Source organism: Aquarana catesbeiana, linkage group LG09 (genome assembly GCF_042186555.1).
Source record: "Aquarana catesbeiana isolate 2022-GZ linkage group LG09, ASM4218655v1, whole genome shotgun sequence".
NCBI lineage: Eukaryota > Metazoa > Chordata > Amphibia > Anura > Ranidae > Aquarana > Aquarana catesbeiana.
Genome location: NC_133332.1, coordinates 214,838,996 through 214,854,518, shown reverse-complemented (window position 1 = coordinate 214,854,518; position 15,523 = coordinate 214,838,996). Strand labels below are relative to the sequence as shown.

The following is a 15,523-nucleotide window of genomic DNA, read 5'->3' as shown; positions in this document are numbered from 1 at the left end:
ATAATTAAACTAGTTGGCCGATTATTGTTTCGAATAATCTATTCGGTTAATAACCTTAACAAAAAGTGTGGTGTATAATTTAGTTAATGTGTACAGTTTAAAAAAAAATGTATTCTTATATATCTCTATACAGTGGTAAATATAAATAACCAACTATATAGTTAGGGAGCAAAATATCGAATCCACTCTGAGAATAACAGACAGAAGAGATATACTGTATATACTATTAGAGGAGATATACTGTATATACTATTAGAGGAGATATACTGTATACACTATTAGAAGAGAGAGATACCGTATATACTATTAAAGGGTGAATCTGGTAAATATCAGACTCGGGGATCAAATTTTTTTATTAAAAACAAAAACAATGTCTTCCTTCAAAAAAAATGTAATTTTAAGAACGTTCGTTCTTTCAGTCAGTGAATGTACAAAGATTTTCCGTCTGAATATTTTCGTCTGAAAATTGATCGGTGTGACCAGCATAAGGCTCAGTACACACCTATGCAGTATGCTTTTCATCTGTTTCTGCAGTGCTTTTTGCTGTGCATTTTGATTTTTGTGCACGTGATTTTGCCGCGATTTGCGTTTTTTGCATTTTTTTTTGGCCAATTTGTTGTTGGGCAGATTAAAAAACACATATTGCTGCAAAAACACATTACATGCTTTTCTACAGCTTCTCCATTGAAGTATATTGAACCAAAAAAGCACCGTTTTGCGTGAATGTGTCCCATAGAAAACCATGTGAATGAACTGTAGTGCGTTTCTGCACAAAGCACCAAAAAACACATAAATGTGAACCAGGTCTAAGACGTTTAGTAACATAATGGGGTGAAAAAAACTAAAATTAGCCCTTTATAGTACAAAAAAAGCAGATAATCACTACTGTAAGGGGTTATTTTTTTTTAGTGTAGAACTGTGAAAGTAATATTTGCAGTAGCGATTATTTGCTCTTTTCTACTATAAAGGGCTCATTTTAGTTTTTTTTTTAACTCCATTATGTTACTGGCCGATTAATCGATTATGAAAATAGTAATCGATTTAATGTCATAATCGATTAGTTGTCGATTAATCGATTAGTTGTTTCAGCCCTACTGGAATACCCATCCACAACCTATTTTCAATGCCCTGGCTGAGGGAAGGAGATTCTCATCCAAGATTTGACAGTACATGGCCCCGTCCATCGTCCCTTTTGATGAGGTGAAGTTGTCCTGTCCCCTTAGCAGAAAAACACCCCCAAAGCATAATGTTTCCACCTCCATGTTTGACGGTGTGGCTGGTGTTCTTGAGGTCATAGGCAGCATTCCTCCGCCTCCTCCAAACACGGCGAGTTGATTTTTTGTCTCCTCTGACCACAACACTTTCACCCAGTTCTCTTCTGAATCATTCAGATGTTCATTAGCAAACTTCAGACGGGCCTGTACATGTGCTTTTTTGAGCAGGGGGACTTTGCGGGCGCTACAGGATTTCAGTCCTTCACGGTGTAGTGTCTTACCAATTGTATTTTGGTGACTATGGTCCCAGCTTCCTTGAGATTATTGACAAGATTCTCCTGTGTAGTTCTGGGCTGATTTCTCACCATTTTCATGATCATTGAAACTCCACAAGGTGAGATCTTACATGGAAACCCCAGACCAAGGGAGACTGACAGTTATATTGTGATTACTTCCATTTGCGAATAATCGCACCAACTGTTGTCACCCTCTCACCAAGCTGCTTGGCGATGGTCTTGTAGCCCTTTCCAGCCTTGTGTAGGTCTACAATCTTGTCCCTGACATCCTTGGACAGCTCTTTAGTCTTGGTGGAGAGATTGGAATCTGACTGCTTCTGTGGACAGTTGCCTTTTATACAGGTAACCACCTGAGATTAGGAGTACGCCTATACTCAGCTCCTTATCTATATAGAAGACACCTCGGAGCCAGAAATTTTGCTGATGGGGTTTCAAATATTTATTTCACGAATTAAAATGCAAATCAATTTATAACTTTTTTTAAATGCGTTTTTCTGGATATTTTGATTGTCTCACTGTTAAAAATCTACCATTAAGATTATAGACTGATCATTTTTGTCAGTGGGCAAAGGTACAAACTCAGCAGGAATCAAATACTTTTTTCCCTCACTGTATATAATCCTATACCTTCAAATAATTTTGTGCTTTAGTGGACAGTCTCCTTGGAAGTTAGAAATCCAGCTTTCTTTATACTGTGTGGTGCCCTCTGTTCCCCTCATATCCTGTGCATAAGACCGGAGGCCTCTGTGCTCTCTATCCCCCTGACCACCAGTCTTGTACATTCCCCCTGTAGCTCTCAGTGAAGAGTGGTAAGGTGATTTGCTGCAGAGGGCGGACACAATGGTTCCAAACTCCTGGTCTGATCTGCTCACTGTACAACATAGTCAAGGAGTCTGATTCCTCCCATGCACGCTCTCAGTCCTGCCCACGTTTCTGCCCATTCAGAATGTGGGTGGATTGGACCAGGAGTCTGAGACTTTGATCCACCCACCGTCCTACCCACACTGCCACCCATTCAGATTCTAAATCTCAGGGCATGACATAATTTTCTCTATCCTTTGGTTCCAGGAGGGATCTCTGAAATGGCGACATCGCTTCCTGTGTCTGTCACCACATGCTAAGACTATAAGTCTTAGTATGTGGTGACAGACACAGCAAATGATGTCGCCATTTCAGAGATTCCTTCCTGGAGCCCAAAGATAGAGAAAATTCCATGTAAAGAGATGTCACTGATTTTTAAAATGGCGAGTTTTGTACACTGCGATTTATTTATTTATTTTTTTTTTTTTTTAAATCCTAATCACATTAGCAGCTTTGCTTAACAAACTACACAGGTCTAATGTGCAAATTGTATCACTATCCTGGAGTTCTTCTTTAAATATGCTCATGCTGTTTTTTTTCATTTTCAGAGTGCCCACATGTCCATGATAGATGCCCTGATGATGGCATATACTGTGGAAATGATCAGCATTGAGAAAGTAGTTGCAAGTGTCAAGCGTTTCTCTACGTTTAGCGCCTCCAAAGAGCTTCCCTATGATTTGGAAGATGCTATGGTTTTCTGGATTAATAAGGTATGGGACTATCTGAATGTTTGTGAGGGGTAATATGGAGAGCCGTATAAGTGATTAATAATAGTGTGTGATAGTGATGGGACATTGGTGTGTAAGCTGTCTTGGCACAGAGACTGTTGTAAATGGATGACTGTTCTCCTACAGTACTGCTGAATATGTCCAAGCCATATAAATGTATAATGACAAAAAATGTTTATATTATAGGTAAACCTGAAAATGAGAGAGATTCTGGAGAAGGAGCAAAGATTAAAACAGCAGATAATTGAGAGCCCCAGTCATCAAAAGGTATTCCTATAATGCTGTTGTCATCGTCCTGCATTGGAAGGCTATGACAAGAAATTTGGTGTTTGAAAATGAGAGTTTTGATTAGCAGTGAGTTCAGTGCCCTTTCTGCACCTCTGCATTGCTGAGAATCATGGTAATGTAGACTGGCAAAAAATCCAACCGGCTTTCATTACTTATTTGTCTTTCTGAAAACACTAGTTGCCTGTCATGCTGATCCTCTGGCTTCGTAAATTGGAATCATTTACACAGAATAAGGATGCAGATCAGGGCTCTGATTATTCTGTTCCATATCCTTTTTCCAGATTACTGGTATAGAAGTTATTGAAGTCTGGGTTAAAGCAACCAGTTTGGAAACTAGATTTTTCAGAAGTCAGCAGTGGCAGGCTCTTCTTTTATGACAGATTTACTGTAAGGGAAAGTATGCTTTCTTGTGGCTGCACTTTGATTTGGAATACACTGTCTGGAAGAACACTAGCAATCCATCTGAATTCGCTTTACTGTAGCTCTGAATGTCTGCTTGGTTCTTTAAAGTGATATTAAAGTCTTGTTATTTTTAAACAAAAAAACAAAACAAAATAAAAACCTATTATACTTGCGTGCTCTGAGCAATGGTTTTGCACAAAGCAGCCCCGATCCTCCTCTTCTTGGGTCCCTCGCCAGCGCTCCTGGTCCCTCCCTCCTGCCAAGTGCCCCCATAGCAAGCAGCTTGCTATGGGGGCACCCAAGTTGAGCTGCTGCTCTGTGTGTCCATTCAGAGACAGAGCCGTGGCTCGGCCCCACCCCCTCTTTTTTTCCTTATTGGCTCAATAACTTGATTGACAGCAGCGGGAGCCACCGGCGCCCACTGCTGTGTCTCAGACAATCAGGAGGGAGTGTCCCGGACAGCCAGTGCTCTCGTGCAACATCGCTGGATTGAGATGGGGCTCAGGTAAGGATGAGGGGGGGCTGCTGCACACTGAAGGGTTTTTTTTATCCTAATGCAAAGTTTTAAGTATTAAGATAAAAATCTTAGTGCCTTTAGAAACACTTTAAGGCTAAGTTCACCCAGCATGCATGGTAAAATGCAGCGTTTTACTGTACAGGCTTGCGTTAGTGTCAGCTCCGGCAGGGAGCAGTGCGTTGCATCACAATGCTTACAATTTTCTATTTTTTTTTTTTTTACTTTGTAAGTGTAAAATAGTCACATGCAGTGCCATCCAGTTTGCTGCAGGAAGATGCAGACATGCTGCATTTTTCCACAGTTTCCTGCACATCCCAACAAACAATTGTTTTCTATTTGCCCTGGCGGTGAACTGCGATTATCCAGTGTGGAAAAAACACAGGTCCCTGTAGATGGTGTGAGCGAGCCCCTAGGGGAGGGTTCTGTGTGTTCAGATTCACACTACTCTTCCCCCTTGACATACACAGACTGTGTCATCTGTGGAATATGTAGACCTACTAAAATCAATAACCATATAGAAGGCCGGAAATATAGCTGCTAACACTTTAAAATTGAATGAGAGGACTTCATTTAAATCAAGAAATCCAGAGACTTAACTTTGGTATTTAGGTTCATTGATGATTTTGTCTTGACTGGCATTTTCCTTTGTTTTCTAATATTGCAAGATTTTGTGTTTTTGACACTACAAGAGCATTCAGCACAATCGGATATGTAATACTCTTACAAGGACTGCTATATGCATGCTTTTCTAGACTGTAACTTGGAATGCTTTTTGCCATGTTTGATGATTAGCGATTGTAGTTTAACACTGAACTCCAGGCAAAAAGCCCTATGCACAAATGAAAGATATATAAGATAGCTGTTTTACCTGCCAAAGGATTTATATTTGTGCCCATCCAGTTCTAATATATACACAGCTCTACCACACAGCATAGCCCTACTGGCAGGGGGCCTCTTTTTTTTTTTTTTTTTTTTTTTTTCCTGCTGCAGCTTAGTAAAACAGATCTTTCCTGTGACTGGATAGTGAAATGACAATCTGCAGACTGATGTGCTCATCTGTGCCGCTCTGCTCTCTCCTAGCAGCATGCTTCTTGTATTGCAGCACAGCTGATTGACCTTTGTGCTGCTTTTCTCTTTCTCAGTCTGAGTTCTGTTGTCTAGGGACTGCAAGAGATACCATGCCAAATTCAGGTACTTACATTGTAAAGGTAAATGTATTAATCAATACCGAGCTGCATCAGATTGTGGCATTTGTATTTGCCTGGAGTTCAGCTCTAACTTTTTTCACTAATGCATAGATCTACAAAGAAAAATGGATTTGAATGTTTATGATGTAAATATAGATGTCTTGTGTTTTTTTTGTTTTTTTTTTTTATCTCGTAGGCCTTTTTGTTCTGACATTGCTTGGCATGCAATACACTTTAACCCAAGCCTTTTGCATCTTTTGAAAACTGGAAAAATGCCCATAGAAACCAGATTTCAGTTTCTGTTTTATGCATTTTAGAGAACACAAGCTGAGGTCTTGTTTGCAATGGGCAGCTACCCATGATTTCCTTTGCCATTAAATATATAAATATAAATTGCAAATTTTATTTTTTTTTTTTTTTCAGGGCATAAGACACTGTAAATGTAAGCATTGATGTAATGCAAAATTTAACTTCTAAAAATGTTATTTGAGTCAGTTTTTTAGCTCTTGCACACAGGCTGGCTGAGCCCATTAAATGTTATTCCCAGCGCAGTTCCTCCGCCCAGGTGCAGCATATAGTCATTTATGTTAATGGCCAGCTGTACGCTGTCGGTAAAAAGCCAGCAGCTGGATCTACCATAATGAATACATTTATTAATCCAGGGCTTGCATGTTTCGGCGTGTAGCCTTAGTCATAGCAATGACTAAGGCTACATGCTGAAACACATAAGCCCTGTATTCTGTACAACACCTGGATTAATACATTTATCAACCACTTCAATACTGAGCCATAGTCAAATGACGTCCGCAGATGGGCTCTACCATCCTGGGTGGGTGTCATATGTTGTCCTCGGCTTCTCAGCGCTCCCCCCCCCCCCGGGGGGCCCGCAGTGTGGGCAACCGGGGATGATGTGTGTCCCTCGGACACAGCCCATCCCAGATCTGTGTAAGGAGCCAATAAAAAATGGCTCTTTACCATGTGACCGACTGTGTCCAATCACAGCCGGTCACATGTACTGTGCATGGCGCTCGTGCGCGTCCCTAGGGCGTGCTCAGAACCCATGCCTCATAGAATAGACGTGGTGTTTGCTTTCCAAAATGGGGTCATTTTGTGGTTAATTCCATTGTCCTGGTGCTCCAGGGCCTTCACGAATGTAATAGGTCATTAGGAAATTAGAGGGGTAATTTATGCTCCTAGAACCCCTGATGGTGCTCCCTGTATGTTGGACCCCTCTGTGTGGCCAGGCTGTGTAAAAGTCACACACATGTGGTATTGCCATACTTGGGAGGAGTAGCAGAATGTATTTTGGAGTGTAATTGGAAGAAGTATGCATATGCTGTGTGTGTGAGAAATAACTTGTTATATGACAATTTTGTGGAGAAAAAAAAAAAAGAAATTCTTCTTTTTCCCAAGAATTGTGGGAAAAAATTACAACTTCAAAAAACTCACCAAGCCTCGTACTAAATACCTTGGACTATTTATTTTTCAAAAAGGGGTAATTTGGGGGGTATTTGTACTTTCCTGACATTTCAGGGCCTCAAGAAATTGAGATAGGCCTCAGGTGTGATCAATTTTCAATGATTTGTACCATAGCTTGTAGACTCTCTAACTTTCAGAGAGACTATATAATATCCACTAATTTTGGGTTATTTACCAAAGAGATGTAGCAGTATAAATTTTGGCCCAAATTTATGAGCAAAAATGATTTATTTGCAAAATTTTATCATGGAAACTAAAGTGTTTTTTCCCCCCCCAATTTTTTTTTTTTTTTTTCACTTATGTCGCAAAACATAAAAAACCCAGCGGGGATTAAATACCACCTAAACAAAGCTCTATTTGTATGAAAAAAATGATAAAAAAATGTGTTTGGGTACAGTGTTGCATGTCTGAGTAATTGGCATTTAAAGTGTGAGAGTGCTGAAAGCTAAAAATTGGTCTGGGCAGGAAGGGTGTATAAATGCCCTGTATTGAAGTGATTAATTGCGTAAGATCGAGCTGCCAGCTTTCTTTTATCTACATGTTTGCTCGAGCGCTAGGACACTACAAGCCAGTGCACCGACCGCTCACCACCTCGGGAACATAGGAAATTTGCGGAGAAATACACTGAATGGGTTCAGCCAGCTTATGTGCAAGAGCCCTTTGAGCACTGAAAGTGGTAAAGAATGGAAAGTTCTGAATATTTGTTTAACTGTACCGTTTAATCTGCCAAACTTTCCTTTCTTCTGCCTAATTTGTTCTCCTTCCTTCCTGAAAAGTCTCCTTCAAAATGGTATTGGAAGTTAGTACCTGTAAGTTATACCCCTTCGATGTAAAACTTTCATTCATCCCACCATGGTATACAGTCATCTTAGTGTCAAGCTTTTTCATTCTCCAGCAGGTTGTGGCCAAAGCAAAGCCCATCAGCTGTTTAGGGAACATCTAGAGTCTGGCTTGGCATGGTAAGACTCTTGGTTCCTAGACAGATGGAGGTCTTCAGGTTGTCTGACCATGCTTTGTACACTACACCCACAAAAAGATTTCAGGAAAAACTGGCAAGGCAGTTCAGCTGTAAACCAGATTGATTCATAGTTTCTTCCGTACTTAATATCCACACAAAAGAAAAGAATCTGCTCTGCCATTTGCCTCTAGTCCTTAGTGCGTTTGTCTGTCTGTGCCTCTCTAATCACTGCGCTAACCTCACACATAACCATCATTAATAGTCTCATTCTCTGTGTGTTTCTTGTTTCATCTGTGTCTTTAAGCCTGATCTAATGCATGCCCTAGCGCATTGCATGTTGGAACCCGCGGAGTATGCACGAGTGGTATAGTATTTCTAACCTTTGCATACGTAGCAGATATGGTATGTGGGGGCATGCAGGGCATCTGTTCTCTGTTGTGGCTGAGACTGCTCACCAAAAGTACATATTGCCTGCTGTGTGTAAAATCAGCGTTTTACCCAAAAATGTTCAGAATGGACATTTTTAGTAGTCTTACCACCTTCCTGACCTTTCTAAAAATCTTCAGAGAAAAATATATTTGAGAGAATAGGCTTTTTTAAATTAATTTTTCTCTCTTGAAACAATCATTCCCTGTAATTTATTTTTAATTATGGAATGCCCAACATAGTCAAAGGGGAATTGTGATTACATTTTAACTGAAATATTTAGTGAGCATTCCAAATGTTTGTTTAAAGATCAGTTCTTTCCAAAATATTGTATTTCCATAATGGTGGCGGTTTGAGTCATCCGAGGTAAATCCCTGCTGGATTTTTCATTAATACTACATTAGAGGTTGTATGGAGAGAAGTGAGACTGATCAAAATCGGAAATAAGCCCCATGGCTATAGTGTTTCACTTAGAGTTGCCACCTCATCCCTTTAAAACTGAACACATAATATTTACACAGGTTCTGTGGCTGATTAACATGGTAATTAAACTCACTTGGTGCCTTATCTGCATTAAATTAGCATGAGAACCTGTATGTGTAATTCATATGTGTTCGGGTTTAAAGGGATGAGGTGGCAACCCTAGTTTCACTGCTATCATCCCTGAAGGATGTGAGAAACTAGTAGATAAACTGGATCACTCGTCTTTGTTAGAATAAGTTAGGTGGACTGATCTTTACATTAGGGTTATGGGTCTTAATGTGTACAGCTGAATTAGTAATGGATTTCTGGCTTCACTAGGATAGCCAGCATCAGCTCAGGGGAGTGATGACCTCCTGGAAGGAGCTCAGTATTCCAGCAGCAGAGAGTATTTAAAATGACAAATTCTGAAAATGTTGGAGCTGTTCAATATCCTCTGTGGATTGTATAGATAAGGACAGGATGCATGTATCAGGCAGTGTCCTTATCTACAGATCACTGAGAATTGGGGTAAGAAGTGAGTCAGCGAAAAGGGCTCCCTTGATGCAAAATATTTCTGATGAGGTTTATCCTAAATTCTTTTGTAGAAAGCAGTAAAATATCCTCTTTCATCCTGTAAGCGAGGATGTGATGATATGGGGGGGGGGGGGATGGTGGTAAACCGTGGGATAACATGATAGGAAATGTGTATGTGAATACTAAACCTAATCGCTCAGTGCACTAAATGCCTTCATTCTGTAACACCTACATTTATGTTAGTGTTACTAAACCCTGGAGCCTGCATTCGCTATATGTGGTCTCCCAGAGTACACAGAACATGGAAATGCAATTATTTTAGTAAATATAGCTTGCTAAATACCTTTTCCTATCATCAGAGAGAACACGCTCTGATTAGAACTGAACCAGAGTCTCTAGAGTGCTCAGATACCTAAAATGTATGTGAATGCCGTGTAAAAACGGTTTCTCTGTCAGCCCTACTTCAGTTTCCAATGCCAATCCAAAAACAACCTGGAAGCTAAATGGGCATTAGGATATATTTTATATCTTTAGAGATTGCAAGCTCTTGTGCTTTGTATAGTATGCTGGGAAAGATGTCAGTGCTACAAAAAAAAAGAAAAGGGGAACACAGCCTGAGGGTAACAGAGTGAAATAAGTAGAGACCACAAGCATTAAGTAGCCATAACCCTATATGAAAGTTCAACATTAAAAAATGTTATGTTTGCATGCATCTACTAAATATTTCAGTTTCCTACTCTTTCCCCTTCCTGTGAGATCCTGTGGAAGATTGATATCTCTCCTGCCTGTTGTGTTTTTAGCGTGTGATTAATACTGTAGCGTTCTTGGCGTGTGGATATTTTATACTCTACAGTCACCAGGCTCTAGCCACACAACCCCCTGCTTTATAGAGTTTCTAGATTTAGCTGTTTAACTCTCTAGGTTTTTTTTAGCCTAAACTAACTTTATTGTACTGTTGGCCACATCATTCACTTATCAACTTTTCCCTTTTACAGGTGCGCTACCGCCGTGATCACCCATCAAACAGGCACCTTCCATATTTTCCAATACTTGAAGATTTATTGAAAGACATTAGTGATGGAGCAGCCCTCCTGACTGTCATACACTTCTACTGCCCCGAGCAGATGAAACTAGATGGTAAGTGCAGTTTTGTGGTGTTCATTGTACCCCAACTAACCAACCTTGAGTATTAGTACAGTAAAATCATTTGTTTAGCCTTCAAGTATCTGTGTATTTGAAGTATCAAAGCGTTTCTGTCCAGTTAGATTAGCATGTAATCCTTTTATTTGCAATAAAGTGTTGTGTAATCATGTAGCCGAGCTCCAGCTAAGTAAAAAAAAACACACTTTATTGAGTTTTTTTAAATTTATTGTAAATATTTCTAGTATGAGTATCTTAGATCTATCTAGCATGTTAACAGTCCCCTGTACTCTTGAGCTCAGAGGGGGGGTGTCAACCCGACGGACTGTTAGATTTCACTTTTCTGTCAGTCTAAGGCCCTGTTCACACTGGCATTAAAAGTAGGAGTTTGGGGAACATTTTTATTGCGCCTCATAGTCCTTGTCAAGCAGTCTGCAATTGATAATGTGGACAGCACACAGTGGAGTTGATTTACTAAAGGCAAATCTACTTTGCACTACAAGTGCACTTGGAAGTGCAGTCGGGGAAGATCTGAAATGAGGGGAAGCTCTGCTGATTTTATCATCCAATCATGTACAAGCAAAAATGCTGTGTTTTCCTTTTCTTTGCATGTTCCCCTCAGATCTTCAGCGACTGCACTTCCAAGTGCACTTATAGTGTAAAGTGGATTTGCCTTTAGTAAATAAACCCCAGTGTCAAAACATGAAGCACGCTTTAAAAATTAGCTTCATGAGGAGTTTGGAAGGAGTTCGGCATTTTAACTCCTTCCATTCAAGCTTATGGTAATGCACCGTAAACGCGCCAGCACACGTTTGCAGCGCATTTGGCTTTGTTCACAAAAAGGGCATCCGGGTGTGTTTTTAGCACACGCATTAACATTATGGGCACATTTGTTCAGCGTCAGTATTTTCAGCAAGTGTGAAGACCTAACAGTTTAAGTACCAGGGGTGGAGAGCAGAGAGTTGGCCTAATTTTGCTGATGCTTCCCCATTGTTCAGTCAGCATGTATCTTTATTGGAGAAAAGTGTTTTTAAGTGTGTGCGTTTAGCTGTTGGAGTTCAGCTTTACAATTTACAAAGTACTGGAATCATGTAAAATACTGAATTGTGAGTGGAGGCAAAGAACCTCTGGATATTAAAGAAGCACAGCCAAAGCTTGTTTGGCTGTACTTCTGTGGATCACAGGAGTACAGTTTCTTTTGCACTCCTGTGACCTGTTTTCAGCAGACAGCGAGCTGAAATCTGCTGTCTGCTGACGTCACAGAAGCGGTCCAGGCTCAGGCAAGAAAGTGACACTGGGGTCGGGATCCGCCCTAGCACCTGGCTCAGCCTCTCAATGAGCTGCTGAGAACCTAAGTCAGCTGCTTCCGCCCCCTCCACAGCCCAGCGCTCCAGTGAGCGAGGGGGGGGGGGCGCAGGGCAGAGAGTGGGGGGGACTGACGGCAGCTCGCTGCTCAGGAAACCAAGCAATCTGCAGTGTTAGATCGCTGGGTTCCCAGTGTTAAAGCTGGTGGGGGACAGATGCTGCGCCCACCTAGGTAAGTATGAAACTGCAAAACCCCATACTTCTTTTAACCCCTTCCCGCCGAGTGTACGCAGATGTGCGGCCTCGGATTTCGGGGGTTATACCTGGGATGATGCCCGCAGCTGCAGGCATGATCCCGGTACCGTTTTGTAGAGCCGGCAATCGGCTTTCCAGGGATAACAACCGATGCGGCTAAAAGCCGATTGGCTGTTATTCCGGAGGGGACGTCCCCCCTCCCGCCGCTCTGAACGAGGCTCCCGTCCCACCGGGTGTCCAGATCATCGATCCGCCTCTTCCAGCGGCTAGGGACAGACTGGCACAAAGCCGGAAATGGCTTTGTTCCAGTCTCCTGATTGTAAACACTGAAGCAACGTCACTTCCTGTTTACTCAGCTGCCAATGGAGCCGGTTTAAAAAAAATATACAGTATTCAGAATTCCCGAAAACGGCGATCTGAATACTTTGAAGTGCAAAGGAGGGATCGGGGGTCTTTTAGACCCCGGGTCCCTCCATAAAGAGTACCTGTCACCACCTATTACTGTCACAAGGGATGTTTACATTCCTTGTGACAGCAATAAAAGTGATCAAAAATTTTTTTTTTTTTAAACACAATTTAATAATATAAAATTAAATAAAATAAAAAAAAATGTTTTTTTTTAAAGCGCTCCCATCCCCGCGAGCTCACGCAGCAAAGAAAACGCATACGGAAGTCACGCCCGCATATGTAAACGGTGTTCAAATCACACGTGAGGTATCGCCACGATCATCAGAGCGAGAGCAATAATTCTAGCACTAGATCTCCTATAACTCTAACCTGATAACCGTAAAAAAAAATTTAAAGCGTCGCCTATGGAGATACTTAGGTACCGTGGTTTGTCGCCATTCCGCAAGTGCGTGCAATTTTAAAGCGTGACATGTTTGGTATCTATTTACTTGGCGTATCATCATCTTTCAAATTATACAAAAAAAAGGGCTAACTTTACTGTTTAGTTTTTTTAAAATTCATGAAAGTGTCCCTTTTCCCAAAAAGTTGCGTTTAAAACACTGCTGCACAAATACCGTGTGACATAAAATATTGCAACAATCGCCATTTTATTCTCTAGATTCTCTGCTAAATATATATAGTTTGGGGGGTCTAAGTAATTTTCTAGCAAAAAATACGGATTTTAACTTGTAAACACCAAATGTCAGAAATAGGCTTAGTCATGAAAGGGTTAAAGTGGAACCAAACTTGACTGCTGATAAACTGCCACTAGGCATTCCTTTATTGCAGAAGACACATACTACAGTGGGACAAAAAAGTATTTAGTCAGCCACCAATTGTGCAAGTTCTCCCACTTAAAAAGGTGAGAGAAGCCTGTAAGTGTCATCATAGGTATACCTCAACTATGAGAGACAAAATGTGGAAACAAATCCAGACAATCACATCGTCTGATTTTTGAAAGAATTTATTTGCAAATTATGGTGGAAAATAAGCACTTGATCACCTACAAGCAAGCAAGCAAGATTTCTGGCTCTCACAGACCTGTATCTTCTTTAAGAGGCTCCTCTGTCCTCCACTCATTACCTGTATTAATGGCACCTGTTTGAACTTGTTATCAGTATAAAAGACACCTGTCCACAACCTCAAACAGTCACACTCCAAACTCTACTATGGTGAACACCAAAGAGCTGTCGAAGAGACACCAGAAACAAAATTGTAGACCTGCACAAGGCTGGGAAGACTGAATCTGCAATAGGCGAGCAGCTTGGTGTGAAGAAATCAACTGTGGGAGCAATAATTAGAAAATGGAAGACATACAAGACCACTGATAATCTCCCTCAATCTGGGGCTTCACGCAAGATCTCACCCCGTGGGGTCAAAATGATCACAAGAACGGTGAGCAAAAATCCCAGAACCACACGGGGGACGTAGTGAAGTAACTGCAGAGAGCTGGGACCAACGTAACAAAGGCTACCATCAGTAACACACTACGCTGCCAGGGACTCAGATCCTGCAGTGCCAGACGTGTCCCCCTGCTTAAGCCAGTACATGTCTGGGCCCATCTGAGGTTTGCTAGACAGCATTTGGATAATCCAGAAGAGGATTGGGAGAATGTCATATGGTCAGATGAAACCAAAGTAGAACTGTTTGGTAGAAACACAACTCGTCGTGTTTGGAAGAGAGAGAATGCTGAGTTGCAACCAAAGAACACCATACCTACTGTGAAGCATGGGGGTGGCAACATCATGCTTTGGGGCTGTTTCTCTGCAAAGGGAACAGGACGACTGATCCGTGTACATGAAAGAATGAATGGGGCCATGTATCGTGAGATTTTGAGTGCAAACCTCCTCCCATCAGCAAGGGCATTAAAGATGAAACGTGGCTGGGTCTTTCAGCATTACACTGATCCCAAACACACCACCCGGGCAATGAAGGAGTGGCTTTATAAGAAGCATTTCAAGGTCCTGGAGTGGCCTAGCCAGTCTCCAGATCTCAACCCCATAGAAAACCTTTGGAGGGAGTTGAAAGTCCGTGTTGCCCAGCGACAGCCCCAAAACATCACTGCTCTAGAGGAGATCTGCATGGAGGAATGGGCCAACATACCAGCAACAGTGTGTGACAACCTTGTGAAGACATACAGAAAACGTTTGACCTCTGTCATTGCCAACAAAGGATATATAACAAAGTATTGAGATTAACTTTTGATATTGACAAAATACTTATTTTCCACCATAATTTGCAAATAAATTCTTTCAAAAATCAGATAATGTGATTGTCTGGATTTGTTTCCACATTTTGTCTCTCATAGCTGATATATACATTTGATGACAATTACAGGCCTCTCTCATCTTTTTAAGTAGGAGAACTTGCACAATTGGTGGCTGACTAAATACTTTTTACCCCAATGTATATCTCTTCTGTAATGACAAACGTGTACCTGCCTGGTCATAGCCTTCTATGAAATGCACACTGACATTATGGAAGCTGTAATCAATGCCACCAACAAGTAAAATAAAAGCGCATAAACCTATATACAGTGCCTTGAAAAAGTGTTCATACCCCTTGAAATTTTCCACATTTCGTCATGTTACAAACAAGATCGTAAATGTATTTTATTGGGATTTTATGTGATAGACCATCACAAAGTGGCACATAATTGTGAAGTGGAAGGAAAATGATAAATGGTTTTCAAATGTTTTATAAATATGTGAAAAGTGTGGCGTGCATTTGTGTTCAGCCCCCTTTACTCTGATACCCCTACTTAAAATCCAGTGGAACCAATTGTCTTCAGACGTCACCTAATTAGTAAATCGAGTCCATGTGTAATTTAATCTCAGTATAAATACAGCTGTTCTGTGAAGCCCTCAGAGGTTTGTTAGAGAGCCTTAGTGAACAAACAGCGTCATGAAGGCTAAGGAACACACCAGACAGGTCAGGGATAAAGTTGTGGAGAAGTTTAAAGCAGGTTTAGGTTACAAAAAATATCATAAGCTTTAAACACCTCACGGAGCACTGTTCAATCCA

General features: G+C 41.1%; 1 protein-coding gene across 3 annotated transcripts in view; it reads left to right on the top strand.

Moving 5' to 3' along the window:
- CAMSAP1 (calmodulin regulated spectrin associated protein 1) overlaps positions 1 to 15,523 on the top strand; it is a 130,941-nt gene that overhangs the window by 73,087 nt on the left and 42,331 nt on the right. For 2 of the 3 annotated variants that reach the window (XM_073599689.1, XM_073599688.1), the window contains exons 4-7: positions 2,920 to 3,081; positions 3,286 to 3,366; positions 7,749 to 7,781; positions 10,348 to 10,489. In XM_073599689.1, coding sequence (XP_073455790.1) covers positions 2,920 to 3,081; positions 3,286 to 3,366; positions 7,749 to 7,781; positions 10,348 to 10,489 — 418 coding nt within the window. The remainder of the gene's footprint in view (positions 1 to 2,919; positions 3,082 to 3,285; positions 3,367 to 7,748; positions 7,782 to 10,347; positions 10,490 to 15,523) is intronic. The other variant, XM_073599690.1, reaches the window with a different exon arrangement.